Consider the following 19237-nt stretch of genomic DNA (forward strand, 5'->3'; position numbering starts at 1 on the left):
GACAGCCTAGTCAGCCTACTTATTTCTTCCAAAATGTTTTAGAAATATTACTGAAACTTCCTTGATGTAATGTTTTGCACAACACAGTTTTGCAAGTACTCACTTCTGCAGCACCTCCTCCTGGCCACAGACTTTGAGCAGGTAGCTGGAGAAGTCGACCTGATCCAGGTCATCATGGACCCAGCACAGAGTCTGGCTGATCAACAACTCCACCGGAGAGCTCACTGACGATATGTGAAGGAAGGAATGGAGAGATAACAAAGACAACAACAAGGTTAGTATTGTGCAGGGGGGTTGAGAGCAGTGTGATGGAGGGACAGTGATAGCACAACGCCAGAAAGAGGGGGAGAGATTTGTGGCTGGGGAAGAACAGATCAGAGAGAAGAGAATAGAAAGGGGAGAAGGGGAATGACGGAAAACAGCAAAAAGGTCAAATTATCTTAAACCAAAACCATCTTCAAACAACAGCAAGCATATTATATTCCAACGGACGACGGAGGTCAAGGGTTGAAATTTAGGATACAGTTTTGGAGGGAGAGAGTCTTCGTCAAAATGACCTTGAAGTGTTTCTACAATTGCTGCTATAGGACGTGAACTGCAGACCTTAGTGGAATTTCTCTCTATCCACAGACCATCCTGCAATATTATGAATGTCTCTACTTTCTTTTCCAACCAAACCTGTTCTGAGATCGAAAGAATAACACTGTGTGCAGTTTTGAGGTGTGATATCAAATCAAGAGGATTTGGGTTCAGCTCGAGATGTTTATGTGATCAATATCTGAAGTGTCCAGACTGGGTGGAGAGTGGAAGATTACTGCACACTCTTAACTTATGTGCCTTCACACAAACAAAAGCAGACAGATCGAAAGACCGAAGGCGTTTGCATATGCACACATCTCACTTTGGACTGAGCAGACACACTCTCAGATTAAAAAACAGGACACACACACAGGGTGGAAGACCACCCCGAGCTCCAGCAATAACAGACCTCCACCCTTCAGAGGAATGGTGCATCTTTTCTTCCTGCTTAGGCCAATAGATTTAGGATCACAGGCAAAATAACACGTGGTGCTGGTGGCTGCTGTGGTTCTACACATACCAGAGGTTTTTTGTAACAAAGCAAACGAAACGGGTCATGCCTCATTCTGTCGGTGCTCTGAGGTGGTAACAATTCCCACCCGGGCATTTTGTGGGCACGACTTAAAAGAAGGAAAATTCCTCTGTCGCATACGGTTAACCATTTTACACATGGTTGGGGAAAAGTGTTGGCAGGTTTAAAAAAAATAAAATAAAAATTGATGGTTGATTTGATTACTTAAATTCCTACATGTGCAAGGAGAGATTATTGCATCTGTAACCATGCCAACTGTCAGAAACAGAGTCAGAGACAAGGAAGCAGAGGCAACTGGAAAGATTTGTTTCTACATTTTTAAGAAAATGCTACTTTTTAACAGGAGCAAAAAAAGACTTAAGGCAAAAAAAGCATGTACATTCTTGTATTTCTCAAAATTTGTCAATCACTAAAGTTAACTCATATGCTGCTATTTTTTCCTCACTTACAGCAGATCTCACCTGGATGTCACACTGTGGTGGATATTATATGAATATAATTCACCATAGCCTGTGCGGCTTGGATTTTTCCCTCATTGTGAGCTCATGCAACTCCAAATGTAGGTTGTTTTGTACTGCAACGCACCCCTTTAAGGAGCTGTGGAGTAACTATGGTAACAGAAGTGCTGTGGTATGCAAATAAACAGACCCAACGTGAGGCTCTGCTGTCTGGTTCATCCCTACAACTGTAGCTACACTGGTGTTGTTTCTTTCAGGCATGGTGATGGATGCAGTTCTGCTTCAGCAACATTCATTTGGGGAGATGAAAGTGGGGAGCTGGGTTACTCACACTGATATTATGGCATTGTTGCATTGGTCACCAGTTCAACAACTGGCAAAGTGATGAGCGGTGGTACATGAGCATGCTGTTGCATGTTTCAAATTGTACATTGACAGGGTTGGCAATATCATTTAGCAGCAGCAGCAGCATCAGATACAAGCATCCAGCTAATATTTCACCATACGTGGAATAACTGAGACACTCATGTATCATGTAGGTGAAGACTGACATGTTGTTGCTTGGGCAAATGATTGTGTTCCTGTAAACCCTGTGGGTTTGACAGCATAATTACATGCCAACTAACTCAGTTCAAGTTTGTACATTTACACCTACTTTATTCACACATTTTATTTATTATTCAGTTATATTTAGTGTCACTTAAAAAGTACAGGGTCTAAAGATTCTGAATAAGGTTCTTCAAATGATCTTCTTTGTGAGTGAAATGAGAAATATCAAGGTGACAAGCCAAATTGTCCGTGTCTCTGTGAGTCTGCCTTCAACTATTTTCTCTCTTTTTACAGCACTGTGACCTCAAAAACATTTCTGTCAATAATTTTCCCCTTTATGTCTCACTTTTCCCTAAATCTATCCCTCTGTATTTCTTGTTGTTTTGTCCATCCATGACTTTCCCCTCTCTTACTCCCTCATCATCTTGCCTTCTTAGCAACAGTATGTGAGGAATCCCCTGAAGCCAGAAGTAGTTCACAGCCAAACCCTAGAAAAGCCAGTTGTCCCTCTTTTTTTTTTTCCTTTTCACAGGAACACAAAAATATTTTTTTTTTGTGCTGTTGGGCTAATATTTCTTTTAAGCTTAACCAGCGTAACCCCATCATTTTAAATTACTGAGAAAAAGACACACAATCTAGTCATTTCCATTGGAAACAAGTCAGTAAAGGAAATAAAAAGAGGTTAATAAAAGATGACAGATGGGTAATAAAGCTGTGTGAAAGAAGAAGTGAAAGGTGAGGGAAAAATAAATCAGAACAGTTAAGTTCTTATGCGCTGTCAGTAGTAGTGTGAATATGTTACGACAAAACAAGGGTGGAAGGAAAAGCTGCAACAAAAGGGAGGGGTTGCATGCTTCCGCAAAACAGTCAAATTGCAGTTATGGTGGTGAATAATGGCCCAAAATCATTATGATGTCAGAGTCAGGTTGATACTTGACTGTTCAATAGAAAACGTCATCACCTTGAATAAACATCTGCAATCATTTCTTTCGTAATTGGCATGCCAAGTCTATGAATGTACGCTTCATGTCACAGTAATCAGTGACCAACAAATTATACTCTGAGTCCAAGTGGATGTTTGTGCCGGATTCTTGAGATTTCATGTGACAGAAAAATAGCTCAAGCCATCATGGTCAACAATATAAACAAGACATAAGATATAAGGACGGCAAAAGCACAAGGGGAAACCAAAAAGAAGCAGAAAGAAGTCGACAGCAAGGGGAGATGGAAAGAATTAGAGACCAAGATAGAGGTACCTGCCCTGTCCTCTGTGTCTCACTCTCTTCACATTTCAGTAAGCTGCAATATAGGAAGTCATCTAAGAAGGCAGTAAGCCTAAGCAGTGACCCCAGACACTGAGAATAAAGGAGGAGACAGCGCAGGAAGCTAAGAAAGTATATCTATAGGTTGCTGCCTTTGAAGTGAACTATTCTGAGTGTTTAGGTCAATAGGACAGATGCATGCATGCACAAACACAGTCTGGTTTCCATGACTTCAGAGGACATTACATTGACTTGAATTCATTTCCTGGAGACTAACTCTAACCTTATCCATAACTTCTACCGGCCTCATCCTAAACCTCATCCGAACCACAAGGTGTCTGTTTTGTACGTGTGTGTATGTGTGGTTGGCTATTATATCTCCAAAGACTTGACATTGCTTGTAGATATAATGAGGGCTTAGCCAATAACAGCTCACCAAACACACAAGGAAGGAAAGCAACATTTTGTTTGGGTCCTTGGCAAAATAATAAAAAAAAGGAAAACTCTTGTCCTTTTTGTCCACCACTGCTACTCCATGGTGAGGGGACAAACCTTTATTTGTGCAGAAAAGGAACGTAGTGTACTTCCCACGACAGAAAAAAAAATGAAAGGAAAAGAAAAAATGGGATGGGGAAAGGAGGGGGTGAAGAGTTTGGCAGCTGTGAAAGTTGTTTCCTTGTTCAGAGCCCTCTTATCTGCAATCTGAGCTGTTATTTCTCAAAGGCAAAGAGGGCACAAGGTTTCTTTTTTGGCAGATTTTACAAAACAATGGTGTGCGTCTGTATGGAGGATTTTCTGCACTTCCCAAAGTAAAAGTTAAACTATAAAATCTGTTCATTCTGGGAGAAAGTGTGTAAGGATGAAAATGTAATATTTGCTGTTAAAACATACATTATAAAATGTGTTCATTCTGGGGGGAAAAAATGGCTAAGAAAATAAATCAATATCTGTTTGCACCTCCTTAGTCTTGTAAGAGCTGGTTCAAAGATGGTTCAAATCACGGACACTTTAATCCAAGGGTGCTTACCGTCACAGGTGAAGGTTACAGGCTGCTGAGATTCTGAGATTTCAATAGAAACCTTGACAGAACAGGTGTTGTCACCTCCACCATCTCTCTGGGTGATGACGGGACTGAGGACGAAGCCGGGGTTGGTGGAGATGTCACCGTGAGGGAATTTAGAACGCAGGCTAGTGAGGGAAGAGAACAGGAAAAAGTCAACAACTGTTTTGCAGATTTCCATTTTTTTGACATGTACAGGCTGCGCATATGGATCACACTTCTTGGATGAGACTAGTGGATGAATCACAAGTAGCGATTATAGCAGTAAAACTGAGGGAAGAGAGGAGGAAGAGCAAACCGGAAAAAGAACTAGTATCAGCGCTCAATAACCAATCACTGCCAGTGAGGTTGACTCTGAGGAGTAGAGTAACATAGAGATTAAAAGATCTTTTCAACATTTGACACTAATAAAGAGTCAAATGTTCATGCCTGCAGCAGGAAAGAACTTACGCTGCAACGTCTTCACAGAAGGCGACAACCTCCAGGTTTTGTGCCTCTTCTTCCTCCAGGGCAAGGTTCTTCACCAAACCTTTTACTTTCCCCTTGTCCTACAAAAGCAAACAAACACAGTAAATTAGGAGCAAAAATAAAATGCGTGTATGTGTACGTGACTAACATGCATATGTACACTTCAAACTGACACCAGCCAGCTGCACAAAGAAAATGAAAAAGACAGGACACAAAGGCACTGTAAGGCTGCGTGTGGATTATAATGTAGTTTGTCTTTTATTGCAAGTCTAGCACATACTTTATGAATTCCTTAAATCACTTGAACAGTCCCAACTCCTTACGTGTTCATGGTGATCTGTGAGTAGGGATTGTTGAAGGGACAGTTTTATTAAAACACTCTTAAAGCCATGAATTCTTCTGAGTGAATAATACACGTGTCATCAAGGACAAGGACTTGACGCACTAACCAAGGATTCATGGGTTTAATTGTAAGGTTTTTTTAATGTTTAGTTCTAAATTGACCATTGACCATATTTTCACAGCGATGTGTTAATAAGTCAAAAGAGTTGTAATTTATGCTTTCAAACATGCTAGTTTTGCATTCTTTGTGTGGCCACTCATGGACATAATGCAATCCCTAGCCCCTTACCCTAACCTTATAAATGCCTAACCCAATTCTAACCCTAAAACCAGATCTTAATCCTCAGAAATCCTGTTAAAGTTGTGTGGACCAGTCAAAACAAAGCATACGCAAGACATGTACACACACACACACACACACACACACACACACACACACACACACACACACACACACACACACACACACACACACACACACACACACACACACACACACACACACACACACACACACACACACACACACACACACACACACACACACACACACACACACACACACACACAGGTTCACTCAGCCATCCTTTTAAGAACTCTTACTGACTTGTATTCATTTGGACAGCCTAATCAAAGTGTTATACCCAAGGCCTAACCCTAATTTTAACTAGACCACAATTTAAATTTTAATTAAGTTCTGACTCATTTGGACCAGGTGTTGTTTTCCACTGGTCCTGACAAGATCAGTGTTGATGCCAGACAACGTCCAGAAGAGGTAACGAATACAAGAACACACACACACACAAATCCTGAGACAGCACCCCGGGGAGTTACTCGAAGATATTCCTGGAGACCAGCCCACTGCCGGGAACTCGCAGTTACACTGGGCTTTTTACGGCGATGTGACTGCCAGCGGCTGAGGAATGTGCTTCCTGTGGCACAGGAAATGAGAAGTGAAAGGGCCCCGCCCCTTTCTTTGCCCAAGCTCTGTGCTGTCTGCAAAAGTGCTCAGTCATGACTTGGAAGTCTATGACTCTGACATCACTGCCACTGAATACAGCTAGTAAACAGAGAAGAGGAAGAGAAGGAAAAAGGAGAGCGGGTGAAAAAATAAAATATGACGGGAATGCTGCAACAATGCTTCGTTAATCCGCTCAGAGAATTCTGGGAGACTGAGTTTTCTGCTGTTCTGTTAACTGCTAATCCTGTGATCGGTGGACAACCCTCTCTTCCTCCTGAGCCACAGCCACCCCAGTCAAACCATCCTTCTCTTCACACGCCAACCCCGCATGTCCTGGTATCATAGTGGTTATGACACCACAGTAGGACTGATTTTATTGCATGTCGAACCCCGTCATCTCCTTTTTTGTTTCTTGTTCGTTAAGACTATCAAATAACAGGTGTAGAGCCAAGAAAACAGGAAGACTAAAATCCGACTACTAAGATCACAACATCCAACATGTCACTGTGCGAGTTAGAAGTTCGAAGTGAACTGCCCCATGAGAGGAGAGCTTGTTTTCAGTGAGCCAAGCTGACCTGACATAACAGCAGGAGAGAGAAATCTCTCGAATCAGCAGGGAGCTGAGAAAAGAGAACCAAGTCTGACACTGAAACACCTGCAACTCCCACAGGTTTCTGCCTGCACCAGTTCTGTCTCACATGTTCAGAATTTACAAATGCTGGTTTTTAAAAATAATGTGTCGGAATCTTGGGCAAGAGTCAAAAGAAAAATATTAACTAATACACAGAGAGAGGACAGATACAGAAAGCGAGAGATGGAAAGAAAAAAAACAGCATATTAAGCATGTTTATGTTTAGAGTCAAGAGATTGCTTGAGCATAAACAAACATGAGCACATAATCCAATGAGGCCATGTTACCTGATAGCCACACACAGTGGGCTGTGTGTAAGGCTGCATAATTTGACAGGCCCATCTTTGTTTCCCTCAATCGATTTTATTGGACCCAACAAAGAGCTCCTGGTGTCTGAAGTCATGGGGACAGCTAAATATGATTCACACTTGACTAATGCTTCATCCTTCCTCTGTGTTTACTGGAGTGTAACAATACTGACAGTAATACCAGGAACATGGTGTACAAGGGGGGGGGGGGGGGGAAGAGCCCTACTGGTGGCTTATCTTCAAGGTCCTGTGTTTGATGGTAGTTAGATGTGGTTAATGACAAATCTATCTATAAATGCAAGGCACTTCTGTCTGTGTTTGGTCCATAGAATGTCAGAAAATGTTGATTGGAGTTTCCAAAAACCTGGTCTTGTTTTCTCCACAAATTTTTTACAGTTTTACAGATTTCTTTGTCAAATGAAGCAATGAAACCAGAAATGTTTCACATTTAAGAAGCTGAAAAATCAGCTTGTTTAATGATAAAAAAAACAAACAGATAATGGATTATCAAAATAGTTGACTGTTAATTTAATAATCGATTAACAATGGATTCATAGCATAATCATTGCAGACTTACTTTCAAGCAGTTTAAGCCACTGTCATACAGGAAAGGCCTGACTGAACAAGGTAACACAGCTGAAAGTCTAAACCTACCACAGCCATGACTTGTGGCTGGTTGTAATTCCAAGCTCAACATGAGCATTGAGTTACAGTGCACATCCAGACATCAGACACCTCATTAGCTCTCCATGCCAGTCTAATAAAATGACCCCAAACTTTGCACAGCAAACCTGCTCAAAATGTTGTTGTTTTTTAAATCTACATTATGTTAAGTATTTATTTTATTTTATTTTTTAATTAAATGCACTTACTAACTATACTTCAAACACCATACGAAAAACTGTCTGCTCAAATGATTGGTGTAGTTTAGAGGAAGCTTGCCATTCTTCATTTGGAATAAGGTGTTTAATCTTAATCTGCAGATTTCAAATGAGTTTGAATTGAAAAGTAGGACAGTTGCCCCAGGCTTCACTTAACTACATAACGGTGCGGGGAAATGTTGAGTGATGCTCTGGTGCCGATAAAGCACTTAGAGAGGAGATGAAGATTGATTTTAATCCATTGTGACTATTCAGCCATGGCTAACAGATGAATTGTTTTTGAGTGCATGTGAACATGGTTTTCTAAAATAATTATAGAGATATTTTCATTTATGAGACCAAGTGCCTATAGAAGTGAAGTGGTTTACATCAGAGGAAACCAGATGCCCTGAAAAGACAAATCAACTTCTTCTTTCAATTAGGAAGTGAGTAGTGGCTGACAGAATGTCAAACAGACACATTTGTTGTTTTGTGACATGTCCAACTATTAAGTGGTTGATTTTTTAAACTTTAAAAGTAATGACAAGGTTTTCATTATGCGCAATGGCATCTGCCTACTCACGGTTTCTTCCACAGGGCTTCATCTGTTTTCTGCCAGTAAACAAGGTCAAAGGTTAGGAGTTGACACAGAACTGTTTGCCCAGTGACTCACTCATTTAACTGAAATCCATGCTGAATCCCAGCACAGTGACATCTTCAGACCCTGCAATCTGTCTGGTATGTGGAGTGTTAAACTCTGCTGCAGCATCTCATACGTGTGCTTAAGGTGCAGTTAGAAAATCAAAAAAGAAAATAGGGCACAGTGTAGAGTGGGATGGTGCGTAGGTGTGAGCGATATCAAAGACCTACTGCAGAGGCAGCAGAAATTTCACTGTATATATTTCTTGGTCAAATGTGGAGTACAGCACATGCTGGTATACTGTATAACCACATAGACAGTGAGATTGGATCGCAGCATGTGTAGAGATAACAACGAGCCTGCAGAAACAGAGCGAGAACAAACAAGCACACACATGCTCTACCAAATCTGCAGTGAAAGAGCAAGCTAAAAAAAAGGCACTGTGTTTTAACACTGAATTCCATATGTGAATCATGTTGGTAGGCTTAACAGCTCATCATAATGCCCAGTTTCAATTAAAGAATTATTTGTCTTATCACACAATTTTAAATAATAAAAATCAGCTTCATGTTCTCCTCTCATACTCTTGGCAAAGTAATGAGATGTGTGGCTGATTTTAGTTCAAATAATGTGTATGAAAACTCTTACCATTTGTTCTCAGGATCCACTTCATGAACCAAACACCAGCAGCATTCATTTAAGAGCACCCACACTTCTTGTAACAATTATGAGGAAAAAATAATACAAAATCTGTGTTGCCAGACATGGCAACATGCAGTGACACATAAAAGTTCAGCAGTGCTTCCTTTGCACACACTAAGAGCCAGGTCTGAACAGGCACAGGTGCTGTGAGGCGTGACAACTTAACTGTAGATAGAGGTATTTGTTTGACTGCTGATTATCTCTAACCTACAACTTAAAATCCAAGGGCCAAAAGAAAAGGATTAGCTGCCAGGCACCACAGGCGGTGGGGGGACGAGGGTGAGGGGAGGAGAAAGGTGGAAACATTTTACAGTAAAGCGGTAAAGGCCATGATGACGGAGAACAAGCTGGTAAAAACAGAAAGAAGTAACACATTGAAGTAGCACAATGTAGGATTTACGATTGGTAAACAGTTACAACCATGTAAAAATATATAGCCGTGTTTCCATCATGGTAAAGTTCAGTTTGGTACAGTCTTGGTAAAACCCTCGGTCAGGCTTCCGAACAACGACATTGAACGCGACAAAACAAACGGTTTTGTCTCGGTTTGTGTCTGTTTGTCTCAACAAGACGTCAAGCTTTGTATGAGAACAAGACTGTGGGCGTTGAAGAAACACCGGTTGCACCCCAGGGGAAGGGTACCTTAAAATGGAACAGTTGGGGCCAGTTATTTTGGTACCATTCCTAATGGAAACTCAAAAGAATACGTACTGTACCAAACTGAACTGAACCTTTCCAATCGGTGGAAATAAGCCACCAAACGTTGTGGTAATGTGCAATTGTTGACAAGCCACCGATACTGTAATGTACTAACAACCATGTCTTCAGACCGCGTACAGCAGCCTATGTTATATCATTTTCTACAAATGACATGTGGCATATTTTAGAATGTTGCACTTCATTTTTGTGCCATGGACCCAAACCCACCACATCAATTTACCCCGTTGTAAGTTGATTTACCATCAAAATAATCTTGCAGACATTATTGGCAAGAAAAAAGTTGTTTAAATAACTTATACAAATAAAAAAAAAGAGTGAGACATAAAGCAGAGGTGGTGTGACAAATTTTACACCCTACCACAATGAGGCCTGGCAACTCCAGGCTGAACCATAGGCATACATTCAACTAGAAAATAATAGTACATAAAAACTGTTGGGGACATATTGATATAAATTTAGAAGAGTAAAGCCATTACTTGTTCAGCTATGACATATCAGTTCATCACTTGGTCAACTTGCAATCACAATGCAACTCAAGCCATTGTTGCAGAGTGTGTTTCTGTGCTGGTTTCATTCACTATCCAGACTTGAGCCACAAGAGGACACTGATGTCTGAACCTGCACTGAATCTCAGCAACAACTCAGCCATTATGCATTTAATCATTTGCACCAGTGCGTTTCCACCTGTGACCTGTCAAAATGGCTGCTGTGATAAAGGTCACTTTTAAAAAGCATCACCTTATCCTAAGGCAATATCTCAAGATCCAAGATCTAGATCTGCACAAAGTATGTCTTTTATAAATATGACATGTCTCTCTTCTCTAACAATAAATGAGAGTTAGAGCAGTAACTTATGAGGGCACTTAGTGAGGTCATTCTGGTGCCGCTGTGGGGCACAGGGGAGCTGCACAGGCTTGTTCCTGTTTATTACAACAGAAGCCTTGACAGAACAGAGAAGCAGGCAAACTCGCATACCATCTCAATCTCACATACACAACAACAAGATGAAGATAAAAGGAAGGGGAGCGTAGAGGGATGCATGTGCACAGCACTGAGCTAATAGGGCTCAGCTTACACAACACAGCAGTCAGACCAGCAGTCGCAGGCCGTAACCCAGACATAATATAGTGTATACGGGCAAGTGTAAATAAACTGTTTCATTCTTTGTAGGCAACAGAAACTCTTTAAACCAGGGAGATATACCACAGCTGAGTGTACAGGCTGAAGTGGTTGCCTTTCATGGCTTCAACAGTATACTATGTCAGTACAATCCCACAGCACTCAAAAGACCTTCTAGAAGCATACGGTCACATTTTGAGCTATACCACAGGACTATAATCTTTTCAAGCATCATATTCAAATTGTGTCAAACTTCCTCGTTTTCCTCATCCATGGGGAATTTTGAAAATACTAGCCTTGTACAGTACTGCAAGGTTAAATATCACCCTGGTGTCAGACACATACCACATAGAGAAGTTCTTTAGTCCTGACACAGAGACACAATCAGCATTCTCGAGTAGAATAACATGTTGAGGGCTTTTGAGCAGTGGAGTTATTAAAGCTCATATCTTCCTTTTTGGTGTTTTATGGCAGTTGCATTACTACTATTATGTTCCATACTTCATACACGTACATCATGTATGAAGACCTAACAAATTTCGTCCAACTGCAGATGATGATAATACAGACTGCACCTGCCCAAACATCCAAAATGAAGCTTTTCACTTTTGGAAGAATATCTGAAATACAACTCTGATTAAAAACAGAAGCAGATGACATCTCTCCACTTAAGCTAAGAGCTGCTAGACAAAATGACAGATGGTTGTTTGGATTTAGGGGAAGAAACCTAAGATTATATTCCATGCCACTTGCCCACAGCATTGTCCCAAATGAATTCTATGAATATTCATCACAAGAAATTAGTTCACTCAAGTCTTGCTTGAAAAAATGAATCACAAAATGTGGCCAAGAGAAAATATTTGGGGGAAATCGTGGGTAGCTTACCACAGTGAAAAACTTGATTACAGGGGCCAGAAACAAAAAGATGTTTTTTCTGTGTTAGAAAATGAAAGAAAAGTAAACACACAGTTGTAAGCAGAACTTTGGTGGGCGTTTTGGCTGAAGACGACAATGAACAGAACTAAACTTCACTCATACTTGCGCATGTTGTATGAACTGTGGTTGGATTGTGGTTGGTCATTTAGTTCCGTGAAAGTATTGCTGTCAGTATATTGACTTTTTAAGGTGTCACCACACTTAGCAGGTGGAAGGATGTAAACCCCCTGGTCTGGACAATAAAATATGGGTGAAGAAAGGAAAACGTCTAGCACTGCAAAGTAACAAAACAGTTCACAATCAGCAAATGGGCTTCATCGGAACAGTGTGGGTGTTGGTTGATATGATTCACATGATAGTGGTCTGACAACACTGGTAAACAATGATCTTATAATGACGCAAACAGTGACAAATCCTGATCATGATATTTGGACTCCACGATGTGACATCACTTCATTCCAAATGAATCCCTGCTTCATTCAAACAAATTAAGCTACTACTCCTGATATGACAAACAAGAATGAAAAGTATGAAAAGGCCAACACTGTTGAGGTTTTAAAAGTAAGTAAACATATGCACTTTAGACAACTTCATACCTGACTGTTTGATTTGTGATGGGAGGAGGTCCCAGGGATGTTGAGTGAGTGGCTCCTAGTGACAGCTACTCCTGCTGATGCCCTCCTAGGCTGTGAGCGAACTGACAGTGATGCTTTCGCCTCCAGTGAGGGGCTGTTGTTACTACTGTTTACTTCAGTCTCGAGCACTGCATCCCAAGGATCCCCAGCAGGAACACCGGGTACCGTCTGTGCAGTGCCTTCTGATGCCACTGATGCTTCCTCACTCTCAGCTTTTCGTTTAGTAAGCGGGTCCAGATCCAGCCAGTCAATGCTACCGACACTTGACGATTCCATCCCTGCTGGCTGCTGAGGTGTTGGGTCGGGTGCCAGAGAAGCTGTGCCCACTTGAGAGGAGTCGATCTCAGTGCTGGCGGATCTGCCATTCTTCAAGTATTCTGAGGTGCTGGCAATCTTGTCAAACAGTTTGGCCATCTCTGGGTCCACAGCTGGTTGTGGGAACACCATGGCAGCAGCAGGCTGGATGGGAGTGAAGACCATGAAAGATGGCTGCTGCGTTGGCAGAGCCAAAAAGGGCGATATGGTTGGAGTGAAGCCATTTAGCAATGTGCCTGGTTTGGGGTAGGGCGCAGAGGGGAACAATGGGGAGCGCTGATGTGTGGGAGTGGACACACTAGAGTTTGTTGGAGTGGACAGAACAGGTGACCACTGGCTGCCATGGAAAGGAGAGGAGCTACAGGCATGGCCTCCAGGGTAGGAGGCGCTGAGGTTGAACCCCAGCAGCGAGGAGGGACGGGACACCTTACTGTTTGCCCCAAAGTTTTCATCCAGTAAGAGCTTTTCAAGTTCTTCATTGGTTAGCTTGTCCACATCAATATCCCTGAACTTATCCTGCTCTGCCTGCTTCTTGGTCTCTGGGAAGACAATAAGGTCCTTTTCTGGTCTGTTAATAGAGGGCAAAGTACAAGGAGCAGTAGTGGTATATTTAGATGGATTTGGTTTTGAGGATGATGTGGATGTTGCATACAAAGATGAAGATGTCAAAGTTGAATGAGTGGGTCTCTTGTCTTTTTGCAATTTTGCCAAAGCCTCTTCCTCCATACGGAGGGCTTCCTCTTTACCCACAACCCCCTTTGGCTGGGAGACATCCAGCTTGAACCCATTACCACTTGATATTTGGGCCATTCTGTCAACTGGAAGGTGCCATGAGTGTAACTCCGTTTAAGTCAGTGTGGCCCAAAGGTCTGTGGAGCAAAGCTCTAAGCACCTAAAAGAAAGGGGAATAAACATTAGTTCAACACAAAGAGAAGGTCACAGATATTCAAAACTATTAGAATATTTAAATTTTCATACATATATCTGGAAGAATCTATGTTTCCATTTTCTCAACAATCACTCGTTCTGTCAAACAGTTTTTCTTTTCTTTTTTGCAAGAATGGTTCTCAAGAAACACTCGAACCTATCTAAAGATGTAAAGAGCAGCAACTCTTGCTCACTTTATAATACAATTCATTTTACATAGTAAACTACAGTGACAAGCCAACAACTATGAGGGTCTCGAGTGAACAATGTAGTTACAAGCTGCATAACTATTACGATTTCTGAACATGGGCTTGTTGACTTAAAATTAATTTTGTGTGAACATGTTGACCTCAACCTCAGTTTATCCACTAGACTAAGTGAGCATTTGTACAATTTTTAAAGTAATTCTCTCAACGCACCCATTCCACATAAACAGGAAAAGCAGTACTATCAAATCCCGGTCTTCATCCTGAGCAACAACCTCTCAAGGCTTAGCTTCATTTGTTAATTGGCAGCTGTTTATCTCAGGCGTCACGGAGCCCATGTTTCGACTGTTCATTGACAGGCTGCCAACTGTCATACATTAACCAATAATTACATGTGCTTGTTTCTAAGTCAAGGGCATCAGTGAGGTTACACAACTAACACATGATGATGCTCCATTACCAGCCGCACGTTCATGGTATTTAAATTGATTAGGTAACTTACAGTAGGTTATCTTCTATTGGTATATGTATACATTGTTCACCTTGAATTGCACTATGAGGTTGTTTAATTACGTAGCCCGGCTGACCACATGCCAAACATAAGACTAAATCAAACTATTGCACAATATGTTGTACAAGGAGGAGACGCATGACTCACCACGCCGACCGGCATTAAGTTAACTTACAAATATGTGAGCTCCTTTATTTTCATTATCAATATATGTGTCGATTAATTTCTGTGAACCGGTATTTTGTTTGCTTTAAAATATATAAGACAATGGTGAACACTGCCCATCATAACTTTCAAAATAGCAGGGATTGTGTCATTACACTGCTTGTTGTGTTGTTTTTCACACCAAAGTTGCCGACAAAAAAAGAAGAAGCATCCATTGCATTCTTGATCATTCTAACTACAGAAAGGGGCCAAAAGTACCTACATCTACATCAGGGGCCTACATCTTTAATACAAGAAAAACATTGCTGAAAAGAGTGTTTTGTGGTACTGAAATGACACAGTGCTTTCTCAAAGCAACCATTCATCAAACGATCACAGTCCCAGGGTTGAGTGAGTTCCTTCTCTCTCTCCAGGCGTCACCGGCCTCTCCTGAGCTTCCCCTCCCATTGTGGTGAAGCCTGGCTCTGCTGGGGCTCAGGCTAGCCTAACACTATTGTGCAGCTGAGGAATTTGGCATGCTAAGCAGCCCAATGGGTCTCTCTCTTCCTCTGGCTTTCTCTCAGTCTCTCAGCATTATGTTGACACCACGGTCCAAGATTGTCTTATCAGCTGTGCTAACACCAGCAGGCAGCGACAATGTGGCTGCATTCATTAAGCATTTCTAGGAGAGCTCAGTGCCAAACCCTACCAGGAAAGCAGCAACTAGAGATAGGTCATCAGCTTTTTGACTCGGGTCAGTGATAGTTTCTCTGCATAAAAAGGCACATATTTTCACTTATTGTTTACTTTGCACAAAATAGGCATGCACGCCCTTCAATGTCCCATAACTGTCAAGTGTATAAGTGTTAATCTGGTTTGCATTGTAAGTCCTTGTAGATCAATTCAATATAGTATCAGCTCAGGTGAGCTTTGTATTTAAACCAAGGCAATTCAACAGGATGCAGAGAACACTAAAATAACTGCAACCATCACTACATACATCACTACTACCTTACTGTATTTTTGAAGTCTACATATGACAGTGGGCGATATATAACAGTGGAGAAAAGCCTACAAAAAAAGACTGTGCAAGAATGACAGCAGAGCCCACATCTTTGAGAATTAAATATTTGATAATAGAACAATTAGTACTGAGAACACAACAGCAAAACCATAAGGCTCCAGTGAAAATGGTTGCTTGGGTGAAAAAATATCTTAGTATGCGGAGGTCACACTAACAAATGAGACTCTGGAGTCTAGTGATTTCCCACATCATTTGCTTGAAGGTTTGACAAAACCACCATCATTGTTTTAACCCCTTAACATACACTACTTAAATTGACACACTGTGAATTCTTAACATCTTACTGCATGTAAAAAATAGTCACTGTAGGCAAAAACAACAACATGTTTGGACTGAGTTATTTTAGGATTTAATCTCAGGAGACCGAGTGAGATTCAAGTAGGTGTGCTTAAGTGCAGATGTCTGCAAAAAACAGTCTACAGATGATCAAAGTACAGGCCATCTTTAAAACACAGAATAAGTAACCAGATCATGCACTCAGATCTGTTATGCATGTTGTGTCTGTGGTTATCATGAAAGGAAATGGAACGTTTTTTGTCTACCCTGGCTTGTCAACTAGTATGAAAGGCCTTTAGTACACAACAATACAGGTATATTTTAATAGATGTCAGCTGTTGAATCGGGCTGATTTATTTTTGCCATTTGTAAATAATCTGCACTAATCATAATTATTATTATTATTATTATTAATTAATCGGCCATTTAGTATGTACATTTACCTGTTTTGTTCTCAGAACAATGCTGTGGATGAAACTTCATTTAAAAGTAGTGTAGTACTGTATTTGACATTTTATGTAGAGCTAAAATAAGTACTCGATTAATCGATAGTCAACTATTTTGATAATCGATTAATGAAGCTTTTTTCATGACTAAAAGAAGATTTCTGATTGTTTTAGCTTCTTAAATGTGAATATTTCCTGGTTTCTTTGCTCCATATTACATTTTTCAACGTTTTCTAACTTTTTATGGACCAAGCGATTACTGGATTAAACGCGAAAACGCACATGGTAAATGTTGTAATAAATCTTTACAAAAGCAATTCAAGCCTTTATGAGGGTTTTTTTGTGTTACATTTTATCAGGAAAAGATAACAAATTGATCTAATATATCTGCCATCAGCTGCCCTGCTTTCTAAAGAGCAGCTTCAGCAATACAAGAAAAGCTTTTTATCATTTTTCAAAAATTAAACATTTTATTAACCTTCCACGGCCCACCTGCAATAGCTTAACAGTCCACCAGGGGGCCGCGGCCCACTTTTAGAGAATCTTTTTACGAATTCTGATATTATTCGTTGATGTTAAAATGCTTGTCCAAATGTATTTATAATGCTGATAAAAGACCCCGTCTTCATTATTTACGTTTCACTTGTAGAAGAAAGTGAAAGTCAATGTAACTATCAGGTAAAATAAAAGTAAAATAAAGATTTTTAAAGCGTTCACAGACCTGTTAACTGCTTAATCTGCTGATGTTCACCTGACCCCAAATGATGCGTTGTGTACTGTCAATAAACATCTGCTTTACTAACAAAACACGCCTCTAAAACAGAAAATACCGGATGGTAAACGACAGATAACACGCTTTAATGAGGTTTTATCAAACTAATCCATCTGAATAAACCGGTCGGTCCGATAAAATGTCACTTCTAAGGACTTTTGTACCCGTCTTTGCTGGAACTTTAACTTTGTTGGATGCTAGGTGTAGCCGCTAAACTCGGGCAAAATTGCACACAATCAACCGTGGACAAACGTGTCGTTTACAAAAAACACAAAAACTGCCTGGGTTTAGCTCAACAGCATCAACTTACACGAGTGTATCCTCTCAGAGAGGCACTGATTGAATAATTTAAAAGTACCCAGGCAACTCCTTCGCTCCTGCCAACTGCACACAAACAAGGAAGAAACGGAGGTTTGGTGCCACGGAACACAAACGATCTACCGCGGAACCGCTGAACACACACGACAACAGGACACAAGTTTCACAGCCACACATTAACTAAGGAAAACGGGCAAACTTCTTACCTTTTAGCGGCGGTACAGTGTTTGGAGCCATTTTTCCTGCAGCTGCGTTTTTTCCATCCACTTGCATGGAGGCGACGTCAGTTCCTGTTGAGGTGGTTGGACGGAGGTCTCTGGTTGGACGCGGTTGGACGGCGTTTCTCAGGCTGGGTCGCTTCTTCCTTGAGGGTTAAACGGGAGAACAGCGTCGCCGTGTGGACAACAGGAGTCACTGTCAAAATAAAATCATTGACGTCTGTGCGAGCGCCTCCTGCTGGGCTTCGGTTGTATTGCACGTGGGCCTCTGACTGTGTTATAAACTTATACTAAATTCATTGAAGCATGTTCTTTAACAACCAGTGGAAGTGAAATAGGCACCAAATGTGAATATTTTCAATCCAGGTTAAAACACGGCTTAATTTCCAGCACTTTACATTATTAATTATTCAATTATTGATAGTTATTTATTATCATTTAAAAAAAAGTCAAAATAAATAGTTTCAAAGTAAATTATTGTTTTATTCTGCACTATTGTATTTACTCAAATGTCTTATTTTCGTTTGTTCTTTATATTACTCTGTTATATTAGCAAAACATGATATGTTGTCAATATTATCTCTAAATTGTCATAATATAATGATAATAGTATAAATTGTTATTTATATAGATGTTTATTGAGCAGGGACAAATGCATTAAACATTTCATATGAAATGCAAAACAGATGTAATGCATATGGGTTTCTAGCCAAGGATAATTTGCAAACCCTGGTTAGTCCTTTACTATTAACACAAAAGTTCAAGAGCAAAGTTGAAAACAGTACAAAAACTTTAAAACACAAAACATATAAAAACAAAGACAGAATAAAGACAAAAACACAAAACGGATAATAATACAACAGTTTATTATAATTAAACAGCACCACACTTAGGCAAAGTGCATCGCAAAGTGCTCTATAAAGCAGTCTAAAGTAAAAGTACAAAACACACAGCTCAACAACAACATACAGAGTATACACCTTTAAGCACAAAGTAAACAACTGAACAAGACTTTTTTGATTGATTATGTAATTTAATTCAATAAAACAACAAGAAACAAGAAAAGTCCATGAGTGATACCACAATTATTCCAGTTGTAGCTCTTCCCAAACAGAAGCTGTCTGTCTAAATGAGGATTTCAAATCTGAGTCAATGTAAGTCTTCATCATGTTTGTCATTTTAAATCATAAAGCACGACATCTATGTTTATGAAATGAGTAACCTTAACCTCAACATACTGAATTCCTGAAGAACATAA

At 40.4% G+C, this 19237-nt stretch overlaps 1 protein-coding gene across 1 annotated transcript in view; it reads right to left on the bottom strand.

Moving 5' to 3' along the window:
• The window catches only part of pik3c2a (phosphatidylinositol-4-phosphate 3-kinase, catalytic subunit type 2 alpha), a 35470-nt gene extending 17379 nt beyond the window's left edge, over positions 1 to 18091 (bottom strand). The window contains exons 1-5 of the mRNA XM_058645157.1: positions 17968 to 18091; positions 12724 to 13969; positions 4891 to 4988; positions 4408 to 4568; positions 104 to 224 (exon numbers count right to left, since the gene is read on the bottom strand). Coding sequence (XP_058501140.1) covers positions 104 to 224; positions 4408 to 4568; positions 4891 to 4988; positions 12724 to 13887 — 1544 coding nt within the window. The 5' untranslated portion in view covers positions 13888 to 13969; positions 17968 to 18091. The remainder of the gene's footprint in view (positions 1 to 103; positions 225 to 4407; positions 4569 to 4890; positions 4989 to 12723; positions 13970 to 17967) is intronic.
• Positions 18092 to 19237: the final 1146 nt, after the last annotated feature.

Source organism: Solea solea, chromosome 12 (assembly GCF_958295425.1).
Source record: "Solea solea chromosome 12, fSolSol10.1, whole genome shotgun sequence".
NCBI classification, from domain to species: domain Eukaryota; kingdom Metazoa; phylum Chordata; class Actinopteri; order Pleuronectiformes; family Soleidae; genus Solea; species Solea solea.